Raw genomic sequence first — 21,504 nt, 5'->3', positions numbered from 1 at the left:
TACCCTGGAAGATGCTCCTACATCCTGGCCCAAGACTGCCACTCTGCTACGCCTCAGTACACTGTCTGGGTAAGAGGACTTGGAGCCGCTTCACAACACCCACGTCTCTAAGGTTGGCTGGCAGGTGTACTGTACTCAGTGCTTCTCCATATGCCGTGGTTCTGTTAAAGGGCTCTGGGACAGGATTTCAGTTTTTGGTTTTTGTAACGACTACACACGCAGGCTCATCTTTATCACCGAAATGAATCCTAACCCTCTCTCTCTCTCTCTTTCCTTCTCTCTCTCTCTCCCTCTCTCTCTCTCTCTCTCTCTCTCTCTTTCCTTCTCTCTCCCTCGCTCTCTCTTTCTCTCCCTCTCTCTCTCTCTCTCTCTCTCTCTCTCTCTCCCTCTCTCTCTCTCTCTCTCTCTCTCTCTCTCTCTCTCTCTCTCTCTCTCTCTCTCTCTCTCTCTCGCTCTCTCTCTCTCTCTCTCTCCCTTTCTACCTCTCTCTCTCTCTCTCTCCCACTCTCTCTCTATCTCCCTCTCTTTCTTTCTTTCTTTCTTTCTTTTTCTGTCTCAATTTCTCTGTCTCTCTGTCTCTCTCTCTCTCTCTCTCTGTCTGTCTGTCTGTCTGTCTGTCATCTCTCTCAGGTCCATAACAGTAGGTCTTGTCGGGGAAGTGTGTATTCATGTCCTCGGGCTCTCAGTCTGTTCTTCCCCAACGAGGAGGAGATCCACATCTCAGGGTACCAGGTCCACCAAGGAGGCCGCAGGTATTTGTGAGGGGGGCTGTTGGTGTTCTAGCCTTTCCCCCCTCATATTTTCATGTTGTTCCAATAAGGGTGTGCGTACGTGACGTGTGTGTGTGTGTGTGTGTAGGCTGAGTCTGCCCCAGACCGTGGGTGGTGTGTTCATTGAGCGCCTGGCTGACTACCTCCTGGTGAAGAGTGTGTTTGGCTTCTCGCTGGCGTGGGACGGTAGCTCCGGAGTGTATGTGAAGATGAGTGAGGAGCACCAGGGCGCCCCCTGTGGCCTGTGTGGGAACTTCAACCACCTGGCCAGCGATGACCTCACCACTCCCCGTGGTAGGACCAGCCTGACCGGCCACTCCCCCTCTTATCCAGTCCCTCCTCACCTAATCACTCACAATTATTATTATTATACTCTCAACACCACATCAAGACAATTATGGCGGCGGTGGCACTGGGAGGACCCAGGGAGGGACGGGTAGGGGAGACAGCCCAAGCTGATAGGCTGTCTTTGTCAAGCTGTAAGGAGCAGGAATTCTCCCCCAGGTCCTGTAACCTGACCCAGGGCTGTAGGTCTGAGAAGAAGAGAGAAGGGGTGTAGAGGAGAGGAGATGAGGAGAGGAGAGGAGGAGAGAGGAGGGGAGGGGAGGAGAGGAGAGGAGGAGAGGAGAGGAAAGAGGACGGGGGGAGGGTAGACAAGGCGAAGAGGAGAGGAGGAGAGAGAGAGGAGAGGAGGATAAGAGATGAGTCTTGTGTGGGAGGGAGGAGCGAGTAAATATCTTTTTCTGTAAACCTGTCTATCTCTGGCGATATACACACCGTAACACACACTCTAACACACACAACTGCAATCATAGTCCATTGTTACAACTCACTAACTCAGCTTTGATATTCATGTTGTTTTTCTTGCTGTAGCTTGCATTGCACAGACAGATAAATGTGTGTCTGTGTGGAAGGATAGGAGCTAAGGTTAGGTTTAGGGTTCAGGTTAGGTTTGTGGGTTACAGTTAAGGTTAAGGTTATGTCAAGGTTAGGATTAGGGTTAAAGTTAGGGTGAGGGGTTAGGGAAAACAGGATTTTTGAATTTTGAATCCCCACAAGCAAATCTGTACCCAATATTTGTGTGTGTGTGCGTATGTGTGTGTGCAGGTGTGCTGACAGAGGAGCCGGTGGTGTTTGGTAACAGCTGGTCCCTGGACCTCCCCCATGAGAGAGCCTGTCCCTCAGTAGACCTGGACTTCAGCGGTCCCTGCCAGTCAGAGTCCGACATGGACGTAAGATCTACAGCACACACCCCTGCTGCTGACCACTGCTTTAGATCTGGTGTGTGTTCAACTCCTTGATGGTTGTGTGCTTCTGTGTATGTGTATGTGTTCTTCTGAGTGTGTGTATGTGTGTGTGCTTGTGTGGGTATATATGTGTGTGTCTGTATGTGTGTATGTGTGTGAGTATATGTGTGTATACATGTGTGTGTGTCTCTATGTGTTTGTGTGTGTGTGTGTATGTGTCTGCATGTGTGTCTGTTTGCAGGACGCCATAGAGAAGTGCAGCGCTCTGCTCTTCTTCCCCTTCCTGTCCTGCCATGAGAACATCGACCCCAACCCCTTCGTGGCGAGCTGTGTCTCTGACCTGTGTGTGTAAGTCAACACACTCCAGGGTGTCACTCTCTTTCAGAACCTGTCTCAACTGCTCTCTCTGTGGTCTTAACAGTGAAGTACGTGTTTGTGTGTGCATGTTGGCTGGCGTGCGTGCGTGTGTGTGTTCAGCTCAGATGATGAGGAGACCTTTTGTCGAGTGTTGGTTGAGTACACGCGTGCCTGCTCTCATGTGGGCTACCCCGTCAGAGAGTGGAGAGACAGCTTCCCCTCCTGCAGTAAGAACCCCCACACGGCATACACACCTCTCCATGTCTCACGCTGATTGCTTAGTCATTATGTGTGTGTGTGTGTGTGCAGATGATGGCTGTGAGGAGAGTTTTGTCCATAGAGACTGTATCAGTTGCTGCCCTCCCACCTGCACCTTTGAGAAGGAGTGTCTTGGAACCAACCTGCATTGCCTGGACGGCTGTTACTGCCCTGATGGTACACACACACACACACACACACACAAAAGTACACGTGTACAAAACATTTGAGCCTTTCATGTCTTTCTTTCCATTGCTCTGTCGTTCCGTTGCTTACTCCATCAGCTTAGCTCCAGGTCTCTGTTGTTGATTCTCTCTCCAGGTCTGATCCTCCAGAACGGGACGTGTATCGCTGTGTCTCAGTGCCCCTGTGTGTACCATGGCACCTCATACACACAAGGACATGTACTGGAGCAGGGCTGCAGTGTGTGGTGAGTGTGTATGTGTGTATGAGTGTACAGTATCTCCCTCTCGACACTGGTCTTTGACTGTGCTGACCGAAAGCTGTGTTGTTTTTGCAGTGTGTGTATGGGGGGAGTGTGGAACTGCACTGGGAGCAACTGTACAGGTGAGCCACCCTGAGCTACCAGAGATGGTACAGTATCTCTGCTGAATCTGTAGCGGCCCCAGCCCCAGCTCTATAGCAGCAGAATTAGGGTGGAAAGCTGGTAAAGTGTCTCATAGCTGGGTGTCACTGAGTCAGCTCTTTTCTTTTCACCTCCCTCACTCTCTCTCTTTCACGGTTTCTTTCTTTCTCTCGCTCTCTCACTGTCCCTCTCCCTTTGTCTCACTCTCACTGTCCTCGCCCACTTTGTTTTTTAATATCTCCCTCACTCTTCTCTCTCTCTTTCTCTTTCTCTCTGGGACTCGGCCTCAATCTCCCTCTCTCTCTCCCTCTCTCTTTCTCCCTCTCTCTCTTTCCCTCTCTTTCGCCACCCACCCACCCACCCCTCTCTCCTTCTCTCTCCCTCTCCCCTCTCTCTCCCTCTCTCCCCCCCCCCTCCCTTCTCTCTCTCTCTCTCTCTCTCTCTCTCTCTCTCTCTCTCTCTCTGTCTTTCCCTCTCTCCAGGAGAGTGTTCTGTGGTGGGTCACGTGTTTGTGACGTCGTTTGACGGCAGGATGTTCCTGCAGCCAGGAGCATGTCAGTACGTCCTGGCCAAGAGCCGCGGCAGCAGTAGATTCACCGTCACACTGCAGTACACCACCTGTGCAGAGGTACAGACGCACACACACACACCACCTGCCTAGAGGTAACCTTTCCTCCTGTGTGTGACCTTCTGTGCAGAGATGCTCCCCCATCTCTCTCTCTCTCTTTCTTTCTCTCTCTCTCTATCTTTATCTCTCTCACACACACACACCCTGCTTGGAGGTGACCTTGTCTTATGTGTGTGAGCAGCAGCAGGTGTGTATCCAGTCGGTGACGGTGGTGTTGGACGAGGACGTGAGTCGTCAGGTGACTCTGACCCGGGATGGGGAGGTGCTCATAGGGGTCAACCCCTCCCCTGTGCTGCCCTACGCTGACGGTAGGACACACTCAGGGTCAAGCTGCACTGATCTCTACAGGATTCACATAGGCAACAGCAGAAACAGAACTTGAAGGAAAAGCTTTGGTGGTAAACAGTGTGTTTGATGTGAATTCCTGTGTGTCGGTGTGTGTCTGTGTGTTTCTGTGTGTGTGTGTCTGTGTGTGCGTGCATGTGTGTGTGTGCAGATGCTGTCAAGGTGCATCGGCTGACGTCTGTGTTCGTGCAGCTGAAGGCGTCTCTCGGGCTGCGCCTGCAGTTCGGCGGCCACGGGGGGCGGGTCTACCTGCAGCTGGACAGCCAATGGCGGGGCTCCACGCTCGGCCTGTGCGGGACCTTCAACGGCAACCTGCGCGATGACTTCCTGTGAGGAGACCTGCCGTTTCCTGTTGTCTCCCTGACAGCGTTGCCAGGTTAGAGAGTGTTGACGTTGAGCCAGGCTGATGATGGTGTTCTCTCCCCAGGTCCCCTGCTGGGATGATAGAAGGGACGCCCCAGCTACATGCTAACGCCTGGAGGGTCTCCTCTGCCTGCTCTGCTCCTGTCAACCTACCCATCATCGACCCCTGTGAGATGAACCAGCACAACGGTAAATGCCAACCTGGCAACCCCCTCGCCCTTAACCCCCCTTCCGCTGACACATGTGAAAAGCTGCGTGTGTTTATGTGCGTGCGTGACGTCCAAACTGGCAACACCTCACCCTTAACCCTTCTGTCTCTAACAGACACACATTGAAAACAGCGTGTGTGTGCTTGTGTGTGTGTACCAGCGTTCTACGCCTCCCTGTGTGAGGTGCTTCTGGGCAGTGTGTTTGCTCCATGCCACGGCTACATCAGTCCCTCAGTGTACCAACAGCAGTGTCGCTACCAGGCCTGCAGCTGTGGCAACGCCTGCCTGTGCACGGCCCTCGCCCACTACGCCTACCTCTGCTCCAAACACGGCGTCTCCATCAACTTCAGAGCACACGTGTCCGAGTGTGGTAGGTCCCTGAACGAGGGGGGAGGGGTTGGGGGGTGGGGTGGGAGTGGGGGGGTTGTTTGTGGGGGGCGTGGGGGTCCAGAAGGAGTGGCTTCAGACGTAAACGTAGCTCATAGCCTAGTGTCTGTCCTGTATGTTCAGTGTTTCCCCTAGGTTTACAGCTTTGGGGGGAGGACGAGAGACAGAAAGGACATGCCGTTGTGTAAATAAGATAAATAGCATAAGGCCATTTAGTTTGTTTAATAAAAGAGCAAGCTATAGACCGGTTTTATAGGAAAGGTAACCTTAAATGACTTATTTTGTGATCTAGCGCTATATAAAAAATAATATATATATATAATTTTTTTTACTAAATCAAGTTGACCTTCCAGGGGTGGCGGGGGGGGGTTCCATTGTGGGGGCAGGGCGCCCCCCTAATATAATGGTAGGGGAAACACTGATGTTACTGTGATTAATGTGTGTGTGTCTTGGGGAGGGCGGAAGTTGTGTACTGTACCTCAAAACGTGTGAACTGTGTATGTGGCTGTGTGTGGTGTGTGTACGTGTGTATGTGTGTTGTATGTGTGTGTGTGTGTGTGTGTGTGTGTGTAGGCGTGGTGTGTCTAGGAGGGATGCTGTACCACTCCTGCACGTCCTCCTGCGGCCGCTCCTGCCGCTCCCTCTCCCACGCCGAGACGTGTAACCGCGACGACTGTGCGGAGGGGTGTGGCTGCTCCGACAACACATACTACGATGACGCACGGCAGCGCTGCGTGCAGCCGTGAGCCTTCCCCTGACACAAACACATCACATACACACACACACACACACACGTTATCATGCCTCGTACATGAATCATCTCTGCAAGGTCCAGAGAGGCGGATGTGAGTGTTGACTTGGTGTCAGAGGCAGACTGACAGGTGGAGCGATGGTGATCGGTCACATGTCCTGTGCTGTGTCCCCCACCCCCCCCCAGGTCCCAGTGCCACTGCTACTCCATGGGAGGGGTGTTCCAGCCGGGGGAGGTGTCCTTCAGCGCCTCTGGCCCCTGGTGAGTCAGCATCCATGCTCAGGGAAGGAGGAGGTGGGGGGGGACGGGGGGGGGGACAGTGACTCTCATGTTCTACATCTTTCTGGAGGATGAAAAGACGTGTCAAGCCTTACTTTGTAACAGCATCGCACTCTCCTCCCTCGGCCTCTCTCTCCTTCTCCCCTTCGCTCCCTCCTCGACAGCCTGTGCAGGAACGGGAAGATGGAGTGTGTGCCAGAGGAGAGAGGTAAACCATACCTTCCGTCCTTCCTCCTCTCCTTCCCCGTTACCCTGCGGCAACAAAGGGCCGTTTCAAGCTCTGTTCTTACTGATATTCATAGCTCTGTGTCTAGAGTCAGAGCTCATTTCCCACGCCTGTTCAGACTCACTTCTCAAAGGCTTTCCCAGACTCACTTGTCAAAGGCTTTCCCAGACCAGACTGTGTATTTGTGTGTGTACATGTCTGTGTATACATTCGTGCGTGTTCGTGCGTGTGTGTCTCAGAGGAGCCACAGCGAGGGGAGTGTCCTGAGGGGAAGGTATACCACAGCTGTACCGACCAGCGAGGAGGCATGGCCTGTGAGGTCACCTGTCGCAACCTGATGTTGAACCTGACCTGTCCTCCGAACACACCCTGCGTCTCTGGCTGTGTCTGCCCCCCAGGGTAAGACCCTCTAGATGTGCCGCTGTAACACACGACACGCACCTGTTTAAACGGGTTTGATTGTTTTATCCCGGCTCTCTGTCGCCCCCTGTCTGTCGCATGAATGGGGCAAGTTCTAGATCTTGTTCTTCTGTTCTGAGGATTTGTTACTGTGTGTGTGTGTGTGTGTGTAGGCTGGTTCTGCACCATGGGGAGTGTTACTACCCAGATAACTGTCCATGTGCCTGGCTGGGTCTGGAGTATCTGCCTGGGGAGACAGTGGATACGCCCTGCTACAGATGGTACCTGCACACACCCCCCCCAACCCCCAACCAAGCCCCTCTTCAACACACATGTTTGTGTAGTATCCTGGTCCCTCTAACCCCCCCCCCCCCCCCCCCCCCCCCCACCACCTCCTCTCTTTGTCTCCTCAGTGTGTGTCACAGGGGCTACTTCAACTGCAGCTACTCTCCCTGCCCGGCAGTGTGTACCGTCTACAGCGACAGACACTACCACACCTTCGATGGTCTGGAATATGACTACTACTCAGACTGCCAGGTGTACCTGCTGAAGGTCAGAGTGTGTGTGTGTGTGTGTGTGTGTGTGCATGACAGGAGTGTTGTGTGTGAGGAATGTAGTGTGTCGATGTGCATGCGGGTGAGCGTACGTGTGTGAATGCGTGTGTGTTTGTGTGTATGGACGTGTGTGTGTGTTGCGTGTGTGAGGAGGGTTGTGTGTTGATGTGTGTGTGTTGCGTGCGGGAGGAGTGTATCTGTGGGTGGGGAAGGCCGAGGGGAAGAGCCTATCTACCGCTTCCTGACTGCATCTGATTGGGATCTAGGAAAGCGGATCCGACGGACTCTCCTTTTCTAATCTCGGGGGGGAAAGAGTGGTTTTTAATTAGAGCCGTGTGAGGTGTGTGTGTGTGCGTGTGTGTGCGTGCGTGTCCCCCGCGCATGTGTGTGCATCCGCGTGGTTTGAGGGGACGCCAGCGGACGCAGTGCAAGGCTGTAGAGGCACAAAGAGAGCAGTGTTGAGCCCAAACCCCAGGGCTTCGGAGCTCTCAGGGATCTTAGAATAAGAATTAGCCGACATTCCACTTCAAACCACCGCTGTGTGGCCTGCCTGCTCACCGGCGGCCATCTTGGTCCCCCTGGAGGAACGAGGCAGCAGAATGGCTCTGTGCTGACGTCAGCTCTTTTGTGTGGTTCCTTCCTGCGACTTTAGAGCGTCGGGGAAGCGGACGTGTCTATCGTAGCCCAGAACAAAGACTGCTACGAGAGTGGCATCGTCTGTATGAAGATGCTCGTCATCCATGTGGGCCTCACCAAGATCTACTTCAGTGACAACTCCGGCAACCCTGTACGCCACACACACCCACACACACGTAAACACACACGCACACCTTCCTCGCTTGTGTCGACTCGCAAAGGGACTCGTGAGGTGATTGGGAGGCCTGTTTGGTGTTCCTGACCCTTGTGGTGACCTGGTGTCTCTGTCCGCTGTTCCAGAGCCCTGCCACGGTGGTAGGGAGAGGGTCTGAGTTTGAGCTGTGGAAGGCAGGCTACTACACTGTGGTCCACTTCTCCAACCAGGACCTGACCGTGCTCTGGGACCGCAAAACGACCGTTCACATCAGAGCCGGGCCGCAATGGAAGGTCAGGAGGTCTACTTCTCGGAAAGAGTTTGAGTTTAAAACTCTTGGTTTCAACCGGATACAACCTCAGTTTGACCATGTCTGCGTGTTTGTCTTTGTGCGTGTGTGCGCGTGTGTACGCCCAGGGTCTCCTCAACGGGCTGTGTGGGAACTTTGACAGCGTGACAGTGAATGACATGACCACCTCCAGCCACATGGAGGTGAACAACGCACAGAGCTTCGGGGACAGCTGGGCCCTGGGACAGGTAGGCCCAGCAGGTACAGTAGCAGCACTGATACCTGGATGCATCTCTTTACCCCACCCACCCCCCACCTCCCAGACTTACCTCACCCTGCCCAGTCCCTATCTGCCTAGCCTTCCCTGGGGTCTGCCGTGATATTTAAGAGAAAGCAGACACTCTCTCTCCCTCTGTGTCTGTGTGTGTGCGTGTGTCAGTGTGAGAGTGACTATGTGGTGAAGCGGCCGTGCGAAGGGGACCTAGGCAGACAGCCGTACGCCAAGAGAGAGTGCGCTCTGCTCTACAGCGACGTCTTTGCCCCCTGTCACAATGTGGTGAGTACACACACACACTCGTACTGTACTGCATACACACCCGCAACACAAACGAACGCACCCGCGGACTCACGCACGCCGCTATCTCACACACACACACAAACGAACACACACGCCAGTGTGGTAGGAGTGTTTAGCAGCTGCGTAAAGGTTATCTTTCTCACAGTGGGGGAGGTTGGGTTGGCGGGGGGCTATGGGAACGATTCTTATCTGATCCCGGTGTGTGAGCTCTATTCCTCAGAGATAAACACCAAATACCACAGACATCTAATACTTTACACACATACACGGACACACACAGACACACACTCACACACACATTTCAAACTCACACACAATTACACACACACCAGTGCACGCGCATTTGAAAATCCAGAGTGGGCACGCCTCGTATTGTTTGGGGGGGGGTTTAAACAGCATTATTGTGCCGTTCTCTGTGTGTCCAGTAGATGGCGCTGTAGGTTTGCCTGAGTCCGATCGGGCAAGTGCAGTCAACAGTGTCTGTACCGTCCGTCTTATAACGGAGGTATGCTCTCCCAGTCATCCTGCCCGTGTCAGCCATTTAGGGCAGGTGCAAGCTATGTGGGAGGGTTTAAACAGAGACAGCTTTCATATCTCCAGTTCCTAGGGTGAAGACCGGGTCAGATCATCTGCTCCGCGCTGTATAAATGGATTCTTTTCATAGCTGAAATAACTGAGTGTGGAATTACAATCTGTGCCAATAATAACGATGGTTCATCAGGATGTGCTTTCTTAGAACAAATAACGCAGACCTTAGACCGACGCACGCACACACATTTCTCTGCATCCCTTTGAATGAGGAGCTCGTTATTGATGTGAAGTGTGTGCGTGTGTGTGTGTGTGTGTGTGTGTGTGTGTGTGTGTGTGTGTGTGTGTGACAGCGCTCATCCGATCCCCTTGAGTGTGACCCATATCTCATTGTGCTGTTGTCTCCGCGCTCATCCTCCATCTGCATTATTGATCATCACTACCTCCCAATGACCTCCCCATGTCCCCCACCCGCCTACTGAACAATGACCTGCCATTCCCACAGTGTGTGTGTGTGTGTGTGTCACCCAACCCAGGTGGATGTGGCCTGGTTCTATAGGAACTGTCTGACGGACACCTGCAACTGTAACCGCGGGGGGGACTGCGAGTGTCTGTGTACGTCCATCGCTGCTTACGCACACAAATGCTGCCAGCAGGGGATCACTGTCCATTGGAGGTCCCCCTCGGTCTGCCGTGAGTACACACATACCCACACACACACTCAGCCTGGTATCCAGCAGCTATCGCTCCACTGTGCGCCCCCTTTCCTCTCATATCCCTCTCTATGTCTGTCACCACATCGTTTGTTGCCACCCGACGCCCTGAATACAGCCACACACAATCCCAGCCACACACGCACGTCTTTCTGGGCGTGGGGTGGACATACACTACACAAACGCACATTCTCAAACACTAGTTTGAGAACACTCAAAACATTCTAGTATTCTCTTCTCCTCCACTGATTTATCAGCCTTGTTTAACACTGCAGTTCTAACCTATGATTGTTGTCCCGTCTTCCAGCCTATGACTGTGAATACTATAACCAGGGTACGTATGAGAGCATAGACTTGTATAAGACATAATAACAATCATTCTGAGGACCATCCTCAGTCCCTCCTGTCTCTCACTTTCTCTCCCTCCTCTCTCCATCTCCGTCTCTCGCTCCCTCTTGCTTTCTCTCTCCCTCTTCCTCTCTCTCTCTCTCTCCTCCTTTGTCTCCCGTGTAGAGTTGGGTGAAGGGCCGTTCTCCCTGGTCAGTGCTGGCTACAACGACACCATGCTGGGGGTGAATCGCAGCAGTGGCTCGGTGTTCCCGCTGGTCAGAGAGAGCTCCAGGGGTCTACCTCCTCCAGGACTTCTCTTCAATTTCATGATCACCTCAGGACTGCTGAAAGACCGCGCGTCACGTGGGCACCGCACACACACACACGCACTCACACACACACACATGTGCCTCACCAACGTCTCACCCCATCCCACGTTCTCCCTCAGGTCTCCCAGTGGTCTCTCTGGAGTCTGCAGAGCGGCCAAACTACTTCCTGGTTGTCTCTGGGCGTGGACGGCTCCAATTGGAGCATTGGAGCCGTGAGGAGGAGTTTGGTCGCAAGGCTTCCTTCATCCAGCACCAGGGGTTGTTCCTGCCTCGCCACGCCTCCTACGAGCTGATTGGCCAGCCGGGAATGTTCCTGACACTGACTCGTGTTACTGCACGTGCTCAGAGATACGACAACTCAGAGGCCTTTAAGACAAGCAGCAGCTTCACACTGGAGGGTCAGACACACACAGACACACACACACATCTGAAGCATGGAGATTTATACTCTATGCTGGTAACACCAAGTATCCTGTGGTGATACTCCCTTTGTCTCCCTCCATCCTGCAGAGAGCAGCTTTGTCATCCCGTACCGTATGATGTGTGAGTGGCGCTATCAAGCCTGCGCCAGTCCCTGCGTCCGCACATGCAGCGACCCTGACGCCACGCGCTGCCTCTTCTTGCCCCCGTAAGAGCCCCGCCCTGCACCCCCACCTCCGCACCCCTGCACACACAAGATGTGTGTGTAAACATGCGAGTGCCTGTTTGTATGTGTGCATGTGAATTTGTATGGACGTGTGGTTGTTGATGTGTGGGTGGTTGGGTGTGTGTGTGTGTGTATGTGTGTGTGTGTGTGTGCGTTGCAGGGTGGAAGGCTGTTTCCCACGCTGCCCCAAAAACATGGTCCTGGATGAGGTGACGAGGAGGTGTGTCTACACAGAGGACTGTAAGTCCACACAGAAAGTGTACACTCCTGTATGAATCACACCTGGGCAATATTTTACTACTATTCAATCAATCGATCAATTTATGATTAATAGAGCACTATTAAAAACAACTACAGGGTTAGGGTTTGACCAAAGTGCTGCACATGAAAACATGAATGATTACAATCAGACAGGTACAAAGTGACACATGAGCAAAAACAGAGCATATTCAGTAAAGGATTACAGGCTTAATGTTGCAGGTTCAGTACTGCCCCTGTTTGAGTTCAGTTCTTTCTCTTTAGGTGCCACTCTCCCGCCCACTCCAACCCCCTTTGCGTTCGTGACGCGGTCTAACCGAACCACCGCCGTCACAACCACAACCACAACTCCAGTCCCCACCACCCCCACCACGACCGTGACTACGACCACAACCTCAACCACAGTCACTACCAGTACCGCTCCCCCTACCACATCTAGCACCGCAACCACAACCGCACGGTCCACCAGTGCTCCCACTACGCCCAGTACAGCCCCAGTCACTGAGCGTGTCACCCCCACTCTCACCACCTCTCCCTTCACTCCTTCTCCTCCTCCGCCACCCTCCCCCTCCACCACCCCGGCCCCGCCAACAGCTTCACCCACTCCCCCCACCCCTCCCGTACACACCAGCACCACAGAGGCACCCACGACAACCGTGACCACGGTAACCACAGGCATCACGGAAACCCCGACCACGGAGGCCACCTCTGTCCCCTCCACCCCTCCTCCGCCCTCCTCCCCTGCCCCTCCGTCCACCCTGACCCCCTCCACCACTTCCAGCCCCACACCCACCCCCCTCGTCACCACCCCAGCCCCCGCCACCTCCTCCACCCAGCCCCCTCCTCCCCTCCCCTCCACACCGCCCACCACGGCCTGGACCACCACCTTCACACACACTCCGACCCCGGTCACCACCACCACCCCTGTCACTCTCCCTCCCCGGACCACCGTCGCCCCAGAGACCACCTCTGTCTCCACGGCGGTAGACACAACTGTAGTTGTGACTACCACGACGTCGCCTCCTGAGACCCCAGAGTCCACGTTCGTAACCACGGAGACAGCCACCAGTCCTGAAACTCCCACTCCCACACCTGAAGAAGTCAGCACAACAACCTTGCTTCCTCCCTTCCTCCTGCCCACATCCCCCTGTACAGTAAGTCTGTTTGTGTGTGTTTGTTTGTTTGTTTGTGCGTGTGTGTGTGTGTCCTATGGGAATTTCAAACTGTGGGCTTTGGTATGGGCTAAACTGGCATTATAATGCATGCACACACACACACACACACACACCTGGGCTGTAAATCTGTGGGACAGACAGGTCCTGGTCTAGTATCTGACCCTGAACTCCCACTACATTCCTCCAGTGAGAAGGCTCTGTCTAACCACATGTATCTATTCCTGCACCGACATGTTTCCTATTAGGTGTGTGTGCCTGTACATACATTCATTTTGTGTGTTTATGTCTGTGTGTGTGTGTGTGTGCGTACGTGTTTATGCCTGTGCGTGTGGGTGTGAACGTATGCATATATTTCTGTCTGTCTGTCTGTGTGTGTGTGTGCCCTCCCCAGCCCCCCTACTCCTACAGGATAGATGAGTGTGCCGAGCTGATCTGCTTCAACGGAGAGCTGCTCCTCCACAACGCGTCAGCCCTCTGTCGCTTCAGCACCACGGCCCCACACTGTAGCCTGCTGGGCCTGCCCATCCTCACCAACACTGACCCCTGCTGCCCCCAGTGGCAGTGCCCCTGTGAGCGCCGCCCTCACACACACGCTCGCACACACAAACTCGCACACAGACCCGCGCGCTCACATTGAGTGAACACACATAAGCGTTCACGCTGACACGTCCACACACACACGAACACACGCTCTCACACAGAAACGCACACACACACGACGCGCACACCGTGAGGCTTCATCTCCAGTGTGTGTTATCCTGTGTGTGGGCCAGGTCGTTGTTCGGTGATGTCGGACCTGCGTGTGATCACGTTTGATGGGAACAACGTGGCTCTCTATGATAACGGCTCCTACATCCTGGTTCATCTTCCCAGAGAGAACATCATAGGAACCGTGGACAAGTGCCCTACCAGCCAGGTACACACACACACACAGACATAACAGCCATGTACACACACATACCAGCCAGGTACACACACACACCTAACAGCCATGTACACACACACACACACACACACACACACACATACCAGCCAGGTACACAAACACTTATACACCTGCCAGGTACACACATACATTTACATACCAGCCAGGTACACGTACACTGATATACCAGCCAGCTACACACACACACTTATACACCAGCCAGGTACACACACACACATACACTTTCATACCAGCCAGCTACACACACACACTTATACACCAGCCAGGTACACACACACATACACTTACATACCAGCCAGCTACACAAACACTTATACACCTGCCAGGTACACACACATACACTTACATACCAGCCAGCTACACAAACACTGACTGCTGTGTGTACAGCACGTGAGCTGCAGGATCAAATCAAATAAACATTGTTTAGCCCTTACAAGCAATGTCACAGAGGGATTCACATATGCCCATAGATCTGCACCTAAACCAACCTAGTCAGACAACAGAGTCTAATGTGATGGTTAATCACAGATGTGTGTTTCCTGTGCTTCCTCTACAGAGTGTCAACTCTATCAGACGGCCTGTAAGTCAACCTTTTTTCTCTGGTTCACTCTTTCTCAGGAGCTCTGAGTGAAACGTGTATACCATCTTCTGAGTCTCCTCAATCTTCTTTATTGCTTCCTTTCAAGAGCCCAACGGGTGGTACCTCCGGCCTGTGTTTTAAGAAGCTGAACATAACCACTTCCTCCTACAGGATCATCCTCAACCGCCTTGACCGCAAGGTGAGCCCCCCCACGCTGAATCATACCGACCTAACTCCTCAATGGCATATGCGGTCGTTTTGTGCGTTTGCGTGTGGTACGTGTGTGTTCATGTTTGTGTGCATGCGTGTTGTGTGTCTGTCTCGGCGCATGTGTGTGTGTGTGTTTGTCTGCCTGTGTCTGTGTGTGTGTGTGTGTGTCTACATGTGTCTATGTGTGTGTTTGTCTGCATGTCTCTCTCTCTGTGTGTGTGTGTGTGTGTGTGTGTGTGTGTGTCTGCATGCGTCTGTCCCTGCGTGTGTGTCCAGGTGTCCGTGAACCACATAGCGGCTCGCCTGCCGTTCTCCCGCCAGTCTCTGCACGTGGACGACACCGGGAGCATGTACCTGATCCAGACCCCTGGTGGGGTCAGCATCCAGTGGTACCACAGCACAGGCATCATGGTGCTGCAGTACACCGCTCCTAGCAACATGTCTACTCCTACGCGAGGCCTCTGTGGTGAGCACGCCCACATGCGCAAATATATGCATAACACACACACGCACACACAGGTTTATACACACACAGCCCCACTCTCTGTCATGCGCACGCACATTCTCACGCCCTCCAACACACACACACACACAGCCATGGATACAAACCCTTCCGCAGCGTGTAGCAGCGTAGCGCGTGAACGTGGCTGGACCGGTGACGTCTCTCTCCCCCCGGGGTGTCAGGTTGCTGCGACGGAAACCCAGCGGACGACCTGAAGCTGCCCAACGGCACGGTGGTGCGGGAGGTGGGCGACATGGGGCTGTTCCTGCAGGCCTGGAGGGTCCACACCTCGGAGGAGACGGAGCACACGCGCCGGATAGGAGACAACTGCACCACGGGGGACTGCTCCCCCTGCATCTCCATGCTGCGCCAGAGGGCCTTCTCACCCTGCCACAGCAAGGTCCACACACACACGCTGGCGCCCATAAGGACCCACACGCATGTTCACATGCACGCGCGTTTGTACACAGCCCACACACGCATAGTAAAGACACAACCGCATTTCTACATTCTACTTACAGACACATAAACACAGACACATACACGCACATGCACACACACATAGGGACCCGCACACACGATTCAAAAACCATTGACGTAATCTGGTAACTCACTGCCTTTTGCGTCGCTTGTGTTGGGTGTGTGTGTGTTCCAGGTGTCTCCAGAGCAGTTCTGTGACGTGATGTGGGCAGGGGACCTGCATTACAAGGACCACCAGTGTGATTTCCTGGCAGCCTATGTAGCTGTCTGCTACACACACCAAGTCTGCATCAGCTGGAGACGAAACAACTTCTGCCGTAAGGCTCCCCACACACGCACGCACACACGTACACACACACAACCTGTCTGGATGGGCGGAAACTTTATCCCATTTCCTGTACTACACACTAAATCCCCGACTCTGTGTAAGCCTTGTTGGTTCCGTCGTCCCCCAAGCCCTGCACTGCCCTGCCGGTAAGGAGTACCGTCCTTGTGTGAGCACCTGCACCAGCCGGACCTGCCAGAACAGAGAGTACTACGAGGAGACCACCTGCTCCTACATCAGGGAGGAGTGTGTGTGTCGCAGCGGGACCATCCTGCACCGGGCTGACTCGCCCTACTGTGTCACAGAGGAGCAGTGTGGTAAGAGTGTGTGTTTCTGCGTGTGTGCTAGTGTGTTACCGAGGAGCCGTAGTGTCTGCTACTGTGTCACCAACGAGCAGTGCGGTAAGAGCGTGTGTGTGTTACCGCGTGTGTGTGTGTTGTGAACTCCCGGCTGGCATTTCTGGTGTCTTCAGTGTGTACGGACAACGAGGGTTCCCCCCGTTCCCCGGGCGAGGTGTGGAATGGTTCGGCGCGTGGCTGCTGTCTGTACCGCTGCATGGAGAACGGCTCGGTGGTGGCGGTGGAACCGGACTGCAGCTCCAGCCCCGCTCCTCTCTGCGAGAGGGAGGGGGAGTACGTCCTAGACGTCCTGGAGGAGGGAGCCTGCTGTCCCAAGAAGATCTGTGGTGAGTCGAGACAGCGTGGATTTGCTGCTGGGATTCGAACCCGCAACCTTCTGGATCCGTGGTGAGACTGTGGCTGAGTCTGTCCACTGTGTGGTCAGTATAACGGCCTTGTGCCTTCTCTCTCTGTCTCTCTTTCTTTCCCTCTTAGAGTGCAATCTGACCATCTGTGAGAGCGAGGTTCCGCCGTGTGACAATGGAAACCACCTTGTGATTGGTTACAGCGCCCTCTCCTGTTGTCCAGAGTACAGATGTGGTGAGCCCCGGGGCTGTGTGTGTGCGAGTGTGTCTACTGTGCATGCGTGAGTGTGTGTGTGTCACTGATGGTCTGAATTGCTTCAGACACATCACGATCGGCGATCCTCTCATTTTACTGTCCTGTGATTGGTCCGTCCCAGAGTGCAACCCCATGGCGTGTCCCCCGGTCGTCGCCCCTGACTGCAGGGAAGATCAGTTCCTAGTGGAGGTGCGGGAGGACAAGTCCTGCTGCTATTCGTTCTTGTGTGGTAGGGTCCCACTGCTTCCTGTCACTTGTCTACTGGCATATACAGTATACTGCTGCTAAGGCCCGATACTAACTGTGTGAGTGTATGTGTGTGCGTGTGTATGTGTGTGTGTTGTCTCTCTGCAGTGTGTGAGTCGTGTATAGAACCCGTCCCTTCCTGCGCTCACGGAGAGATTCTGGCTGTGGACCTCAACACTACCAACAGCTGCTGTCCCCAGTACCACTGTGGTAAACTAGTAGCTCTGGAGGTCCTGTGTGTGTGTCTGGACTGGGAGTACTCTCGCTGACAACTGTGTGTGTGTGTGTGTGTGTGTCTTACCAGTGTGTGATGTCAACATGTGTCCTGAGTCATCTCTGAGCTGTGCCCCTGGGCTGACCGTGGTCCAAACCACCATGCCCGGACACTGCTGCCCACAGCGCCACTGTGGTATAGTACACACACACACACACACATACACACACACTGTCTCTTAAACACACACACACACTGTCTCTTACACACACACACACACACACACACTGTATCTTAAACACACACACACACACTGTCTCTTGAACACACACACACACTGTGTCTTACACACAAACATACTATCTCTTACACACACACTGTCTCTTAAACACACACACTGTCTCTTGAACACACACACACTGTGTCTTACACACACACTGTCTCTTAAACACAAACACACTGTTTTACACACACACACACACACACTGTCTCTTACAAACTCTCACTCACACACCGTTTCATGGCTCTTTACTGTAAGCTGTTTGCATTCTGTATGAACCTTGATGTTGGTCTCTCTTAGAGTGCCAGTGTGAGGACAGCTCTCTCCCTGTGTGCCTGATGGTAAGTAAACAGCCTCCAGGAACCCTTCAGACAGAACGAACGTCTGTCCATCCATCGCCATCTGGACGGGAGGACAGCGTGATAGCATGGCTTAGTGACTCTGTCCTCCTCTCTCAGGGGGAGGTGCAGATGGAGGTGCCTGACAGCAGCAGTCAGTGTGGATGTCCCCGTTACACCTGCCGTAAGTGCTTTGTAGACACACACACAGTCACACTCGCCCTCTGTAAAATATTTGTCACCCTCACAATTAGAAATGTGGCTTTTGTAAGTGTGTGTGTGTGTGTGTTTGTTTGTGTGTGTGTTTGTGTGTGCGTTTGTGTGTGTAGAGAAGAAGGAGGTGTGTGTTTTTCAGGGTGTGACGGTGTTGGGTCCAGGCCAGTCCCTGGTTCAGTCCTATGAGGGAGAACTGTGCTACACTGTGAACTGTCTGACCCACAAAGACTCTCAAACTGGCTTCTATGCCATGGACATCTCTTTTGTCAACTGCTCCCAGAAGTGCGGATCGGTACGGCCTGAGAGTTTCATATGCTGGAAATTCTGAACGATGAACCTCAAGATATCTAATGAGGTCATTCTCTCCTCCTTCCTCCTCCTCTTCCTCCTCTTCCTCTCCTCCTCTTCCTCTCCCTCTCCTCCTCCTCTTCCTCTCCTCCTCTTCCTCTCCCTCTCTTCCTTCCTCTTCCTCTCCTCCTCCTCCTCTTCCTCTCCTATTCCTCTTCCTCTCCTCTTCCTCTCCTCCTTCTCCTCTTCCTCTCCTCCTTCCTCTTCCTCTCCACAGCACCAGGTGTATGTGGTGTCCTCGGACCCACAGGTGTGCTGTGGCTCCTGCAAGAACGTCTCCTGCACGTTCACCAATGACAACGGAACCACAGAGCTCTTCGCTGTGAGACAACCACACACACGCACACCTTTGCCATACCACCAAGATGTGCTTTGAGATGACAATACTTTTCTCTGCCACATTATGCCTCTCTCCCCCTCTCTCTCTTATCTCTCTCTCCCTCCTCAGTCGGGTAGTTCCTGGGTGGATAACTGCACGAGGTACGACTGTATGGAGACAGCAATTGGAGCCGTGGTTCTGGCCTCAGGGGTCGTCTGCCCCCCCTTCAATGACACAGAGTGCCTGCAGGTCTGTAGCCCCCGGCGGTTTGGCCTGGCCTGGGGACCATGTCTCTGCTCCCCCCCCCTCACCTGCCCTCTAACTGTTCCTCTCTGTGCTGTCGTTGCAGAATGGAGGGGTGGTGCAGAGCTACGTGGACGGCTGCTGCAGGACATGTGAGTCAGCAGTCCTATTCGCTTCTGGCTTCTGTCAATCAGATGGGTGGCCGCATTGTTGCCTGGCAGTGGATGGGCTTATTGGCTGAGTGTTTTTTGGGGGTGGCCTTAGCAGCAGAGGGTGGAGTTAAAGCCTGTGGTCGGCCTAACTCCCAGAATTCCATGCTTGAGTGGTGGCTCCATAGATGTGTGTATAGCCAAAACTGTAACATGTAGTCAAGCCCCAGGTCTCAAGTGGGCTATGACAGACACACGTTTAGGGATAGAAGATAATGTTTTAAACAGAAGGATAAAAATATTGTCATACTGAGGTTATACTGAGAATCAAATAATAAAATATGTCAATATTACCAGTCTTAACCATCAATTAAATGCATCGATAAACATAGAAACATCATTGCTACCAAGTCTTCTTCTCGTGGCGTTGGCTCTGCTTGCCTGCTTTATGGGTGACTGCGCGGTTTGGCCAATTGGGATGCTCCATGGTTAGAGTCTGGCCAATGAGAATGTGCGATGGGGCAGGGATGTCCCCTGCTGAGCTGCTGTGTAGAGTTTTCCCCTAAGTGACCGGTCGTCTGGCTGCCCGAGGCAGGGTTTAAAATCACGTGCATGCCAACTGCACTGGTGTCAATGGTCTGTGTGTTTATGTATGTAACCATTCATCTGTGTGTCCTAAAGCAAGCGTAACCCTGTGTGTTCTCCTAACGTTCTCTTAACCGGCCAACCTCGTTCCTGACGGTTCCTCACAGGTTCTGGAGTGGGTCTTTTACCGTTTACCGTTAACCCCATAACCCCCACTGGTAGTACTAACTGTGACACAGGTACTGCCACCTTCCACCTCTCAGCCTCACGCTGTGTCCTGACACTGAGACACACCCTCCCAACTGTGGAGGGTTATCTCTCTGTCTGTGTATGTGTCTGTCTCCCTCTCTCTCCCTCTCTCTCCCTTTCTCTCCCTCTCTCTCCCTCTCTGTCTCTGTCTCTCTTTCTCTCTCCCTCTCTCGCTCTGTCTGTCTCTGGAACCCTCTATCTTTCTCCTTGTATGTCTGTCTCTCTCTCTCTCTGTGTCTGTCTCCCTCTCTCTCTTAATATCCCTCTCTCTCTTATTGTTTCTTGCTCATTTGAGCTCTCTATGTCTGTCTGTCTCTCTCTCTGTCATTCTCTATTTCCCCCTCTCCACCTGTGTTTCTGTAAACCACTGTAAATCACATTGTAACCCACATGTAAACAATCACATAATATGTTTATTCTTTTCAACAGAATATAATTGAAAAGTCTCACAAAAGATAGGATAAAAGGTGGAAAAATCCCACTGGAGTACCGCAGAGTAAAATTGAGATTATGTTCAACTCTAGCTCAATGCCATGCTACTGCCTCTAAACATGGTTCTGCCTTCAGACATTTCATTCATCCTGGGCACCCCTTTGTGTCAAACACTGATTGGTTAGAATGTAAGGTCAAGTTCAGGTCAGTAGCCAATGGGAAAGCTGGATCTCTGGCGTGAGAGCTGCCCCCTGGTCATCCAACTGTCAATCAAAGTGAGCCCCCACTGCTGGGCAACAATGAACCCTGTTCAATAGGCCTTTGAGTGTGTGAGACGGGCAGGGCCCTGTGGATAAAAGCTTTGAGTGTGTATGTGTGTGTCTGTGTTTCTTTGTATGTTAGTTAGCATATTCTCTCTATGTCAATCTTTCTATGTGCAGGTAAAGAAGATGGTAAGACATGTAAGCGTGTTGCCATCCGCACCACCATCAGAAAGGATGACTGCAGGAGCAACGCCCCGGTGAGAGGACACAACAGAGGAACCAGAGAGAACTCACAGCTTGGCTTGAATTACACCTGTATGTTATTTTTTGTCTCCCAACCTCTCTCTTTCTCCCTCTCTCCCTCTCTTTCTCTCTCTCACTCTCTCTCTCTCTCTCTCTCACTCTCTCTCAGGTGACAGTGTATTCATGTGATGGAAAGTGTCCTTCTGCAACCATATTTAACTTCAACATCAACAGCCACGCACGGTTCTGTAAATGTTGCAGAGAAAGCGGACTACAAACGCGCTCTGTCACTTTATACTGCTCACGCAACTCCACACTCGTGGAGTACAACTTCCAGGAGCCCCTGGACTGCTCATGCCAGTGGAACTAGAGAGAATAAAAAT

General features: G+C 53.0%; 1 protein-coding gene across 1 annotated transcript; it reads left to right on the top strand.

The window, feature by feature from the left end:
• Positions 1–3: 3 nt before the first annotated feature.
• On the top strand, positions 4–21,491 carry LOC136941696 (otogelin-like protein; the record flags this gene model as incomplete). The annotated part of the gene is made up of 52 exons (XM_067234247.1): positions 4–69; positions 631–752; positions 859–1,064; positions 1,878–2,002; positions 2,259–2,365; positions 2,495–2,601; positions 2,684–2,809; positions 2,954–3,062; positions 3,153–3,199; positions 3,701–3,846; positions 4,028–4,154; positions 4,343–4,520; positions 4,619–4,743; positions 4,924–5,133; positions 5,724–5,892; positions 6,088–6,162; positions 6,345–6,388; positions 6,646–6,805; positions 6,979–7,086; positions 7,219–7,357; positions 8,012–8,146; positions 8,296–8,442; positions 8,567–8,686; positions 8,878–8,994; positions 10,080–10,236; positions 10,564–10,590; positions 10,770–10,949; positions 11,035–11,313; positions 11,426–11,543; positions 11,722–11,801; positions 12,084–12,973; positions 13,386–13,563; positions 13,768–13,910; positions 14,497–14,520; positions 14,627–14,719; positions 15,007–15,196; positions 15,415–15,632; positions 15,888–16,029; positions 16,169–16,354; positions 16,510–16,722; positions 16,871–16,975; positions 17,118–17,225; positions 17,351–17,452; positions 17,547–17,651; positions 18,037–18,077; positions 18,195–18,258; positions 18,404–18,582; positions 18,856–18,960; positions 19,087–19,206; positions 19,307–19,352; positions 21,056–21,135; positions 21,291–21,491. Coding segments are annotated over 52 exons (7,389 nt in total), but the record flags the coding sequence as incomplete, so codon positions are not given.
• Between the last annotated feature and the right edge of the window lie 13 nt (positions 21,492–21,504).

The sequence above is a fragment of the Osmerus mordax genome, chromosome 4 (assembly GCF_038355195.1).
Source record: "Osmerus mordax isolate fOsmMor3 chromosome 4, fOsmMor3.pri, whole genome shotgun sequence".
Classification (NCBI taxonomy): domain Eukaryota; kingdom Metazoa; phylum Chordata; class Actinopteri; order Osmeriformes; family Osmeridae; genus Osmerus; species Osmerus mordax.
The sequence above is the reverse complement of the archived record's forward strand: the minus strand, read 5'-3'. Positions and strand labels throughout refer to the sequence as shown.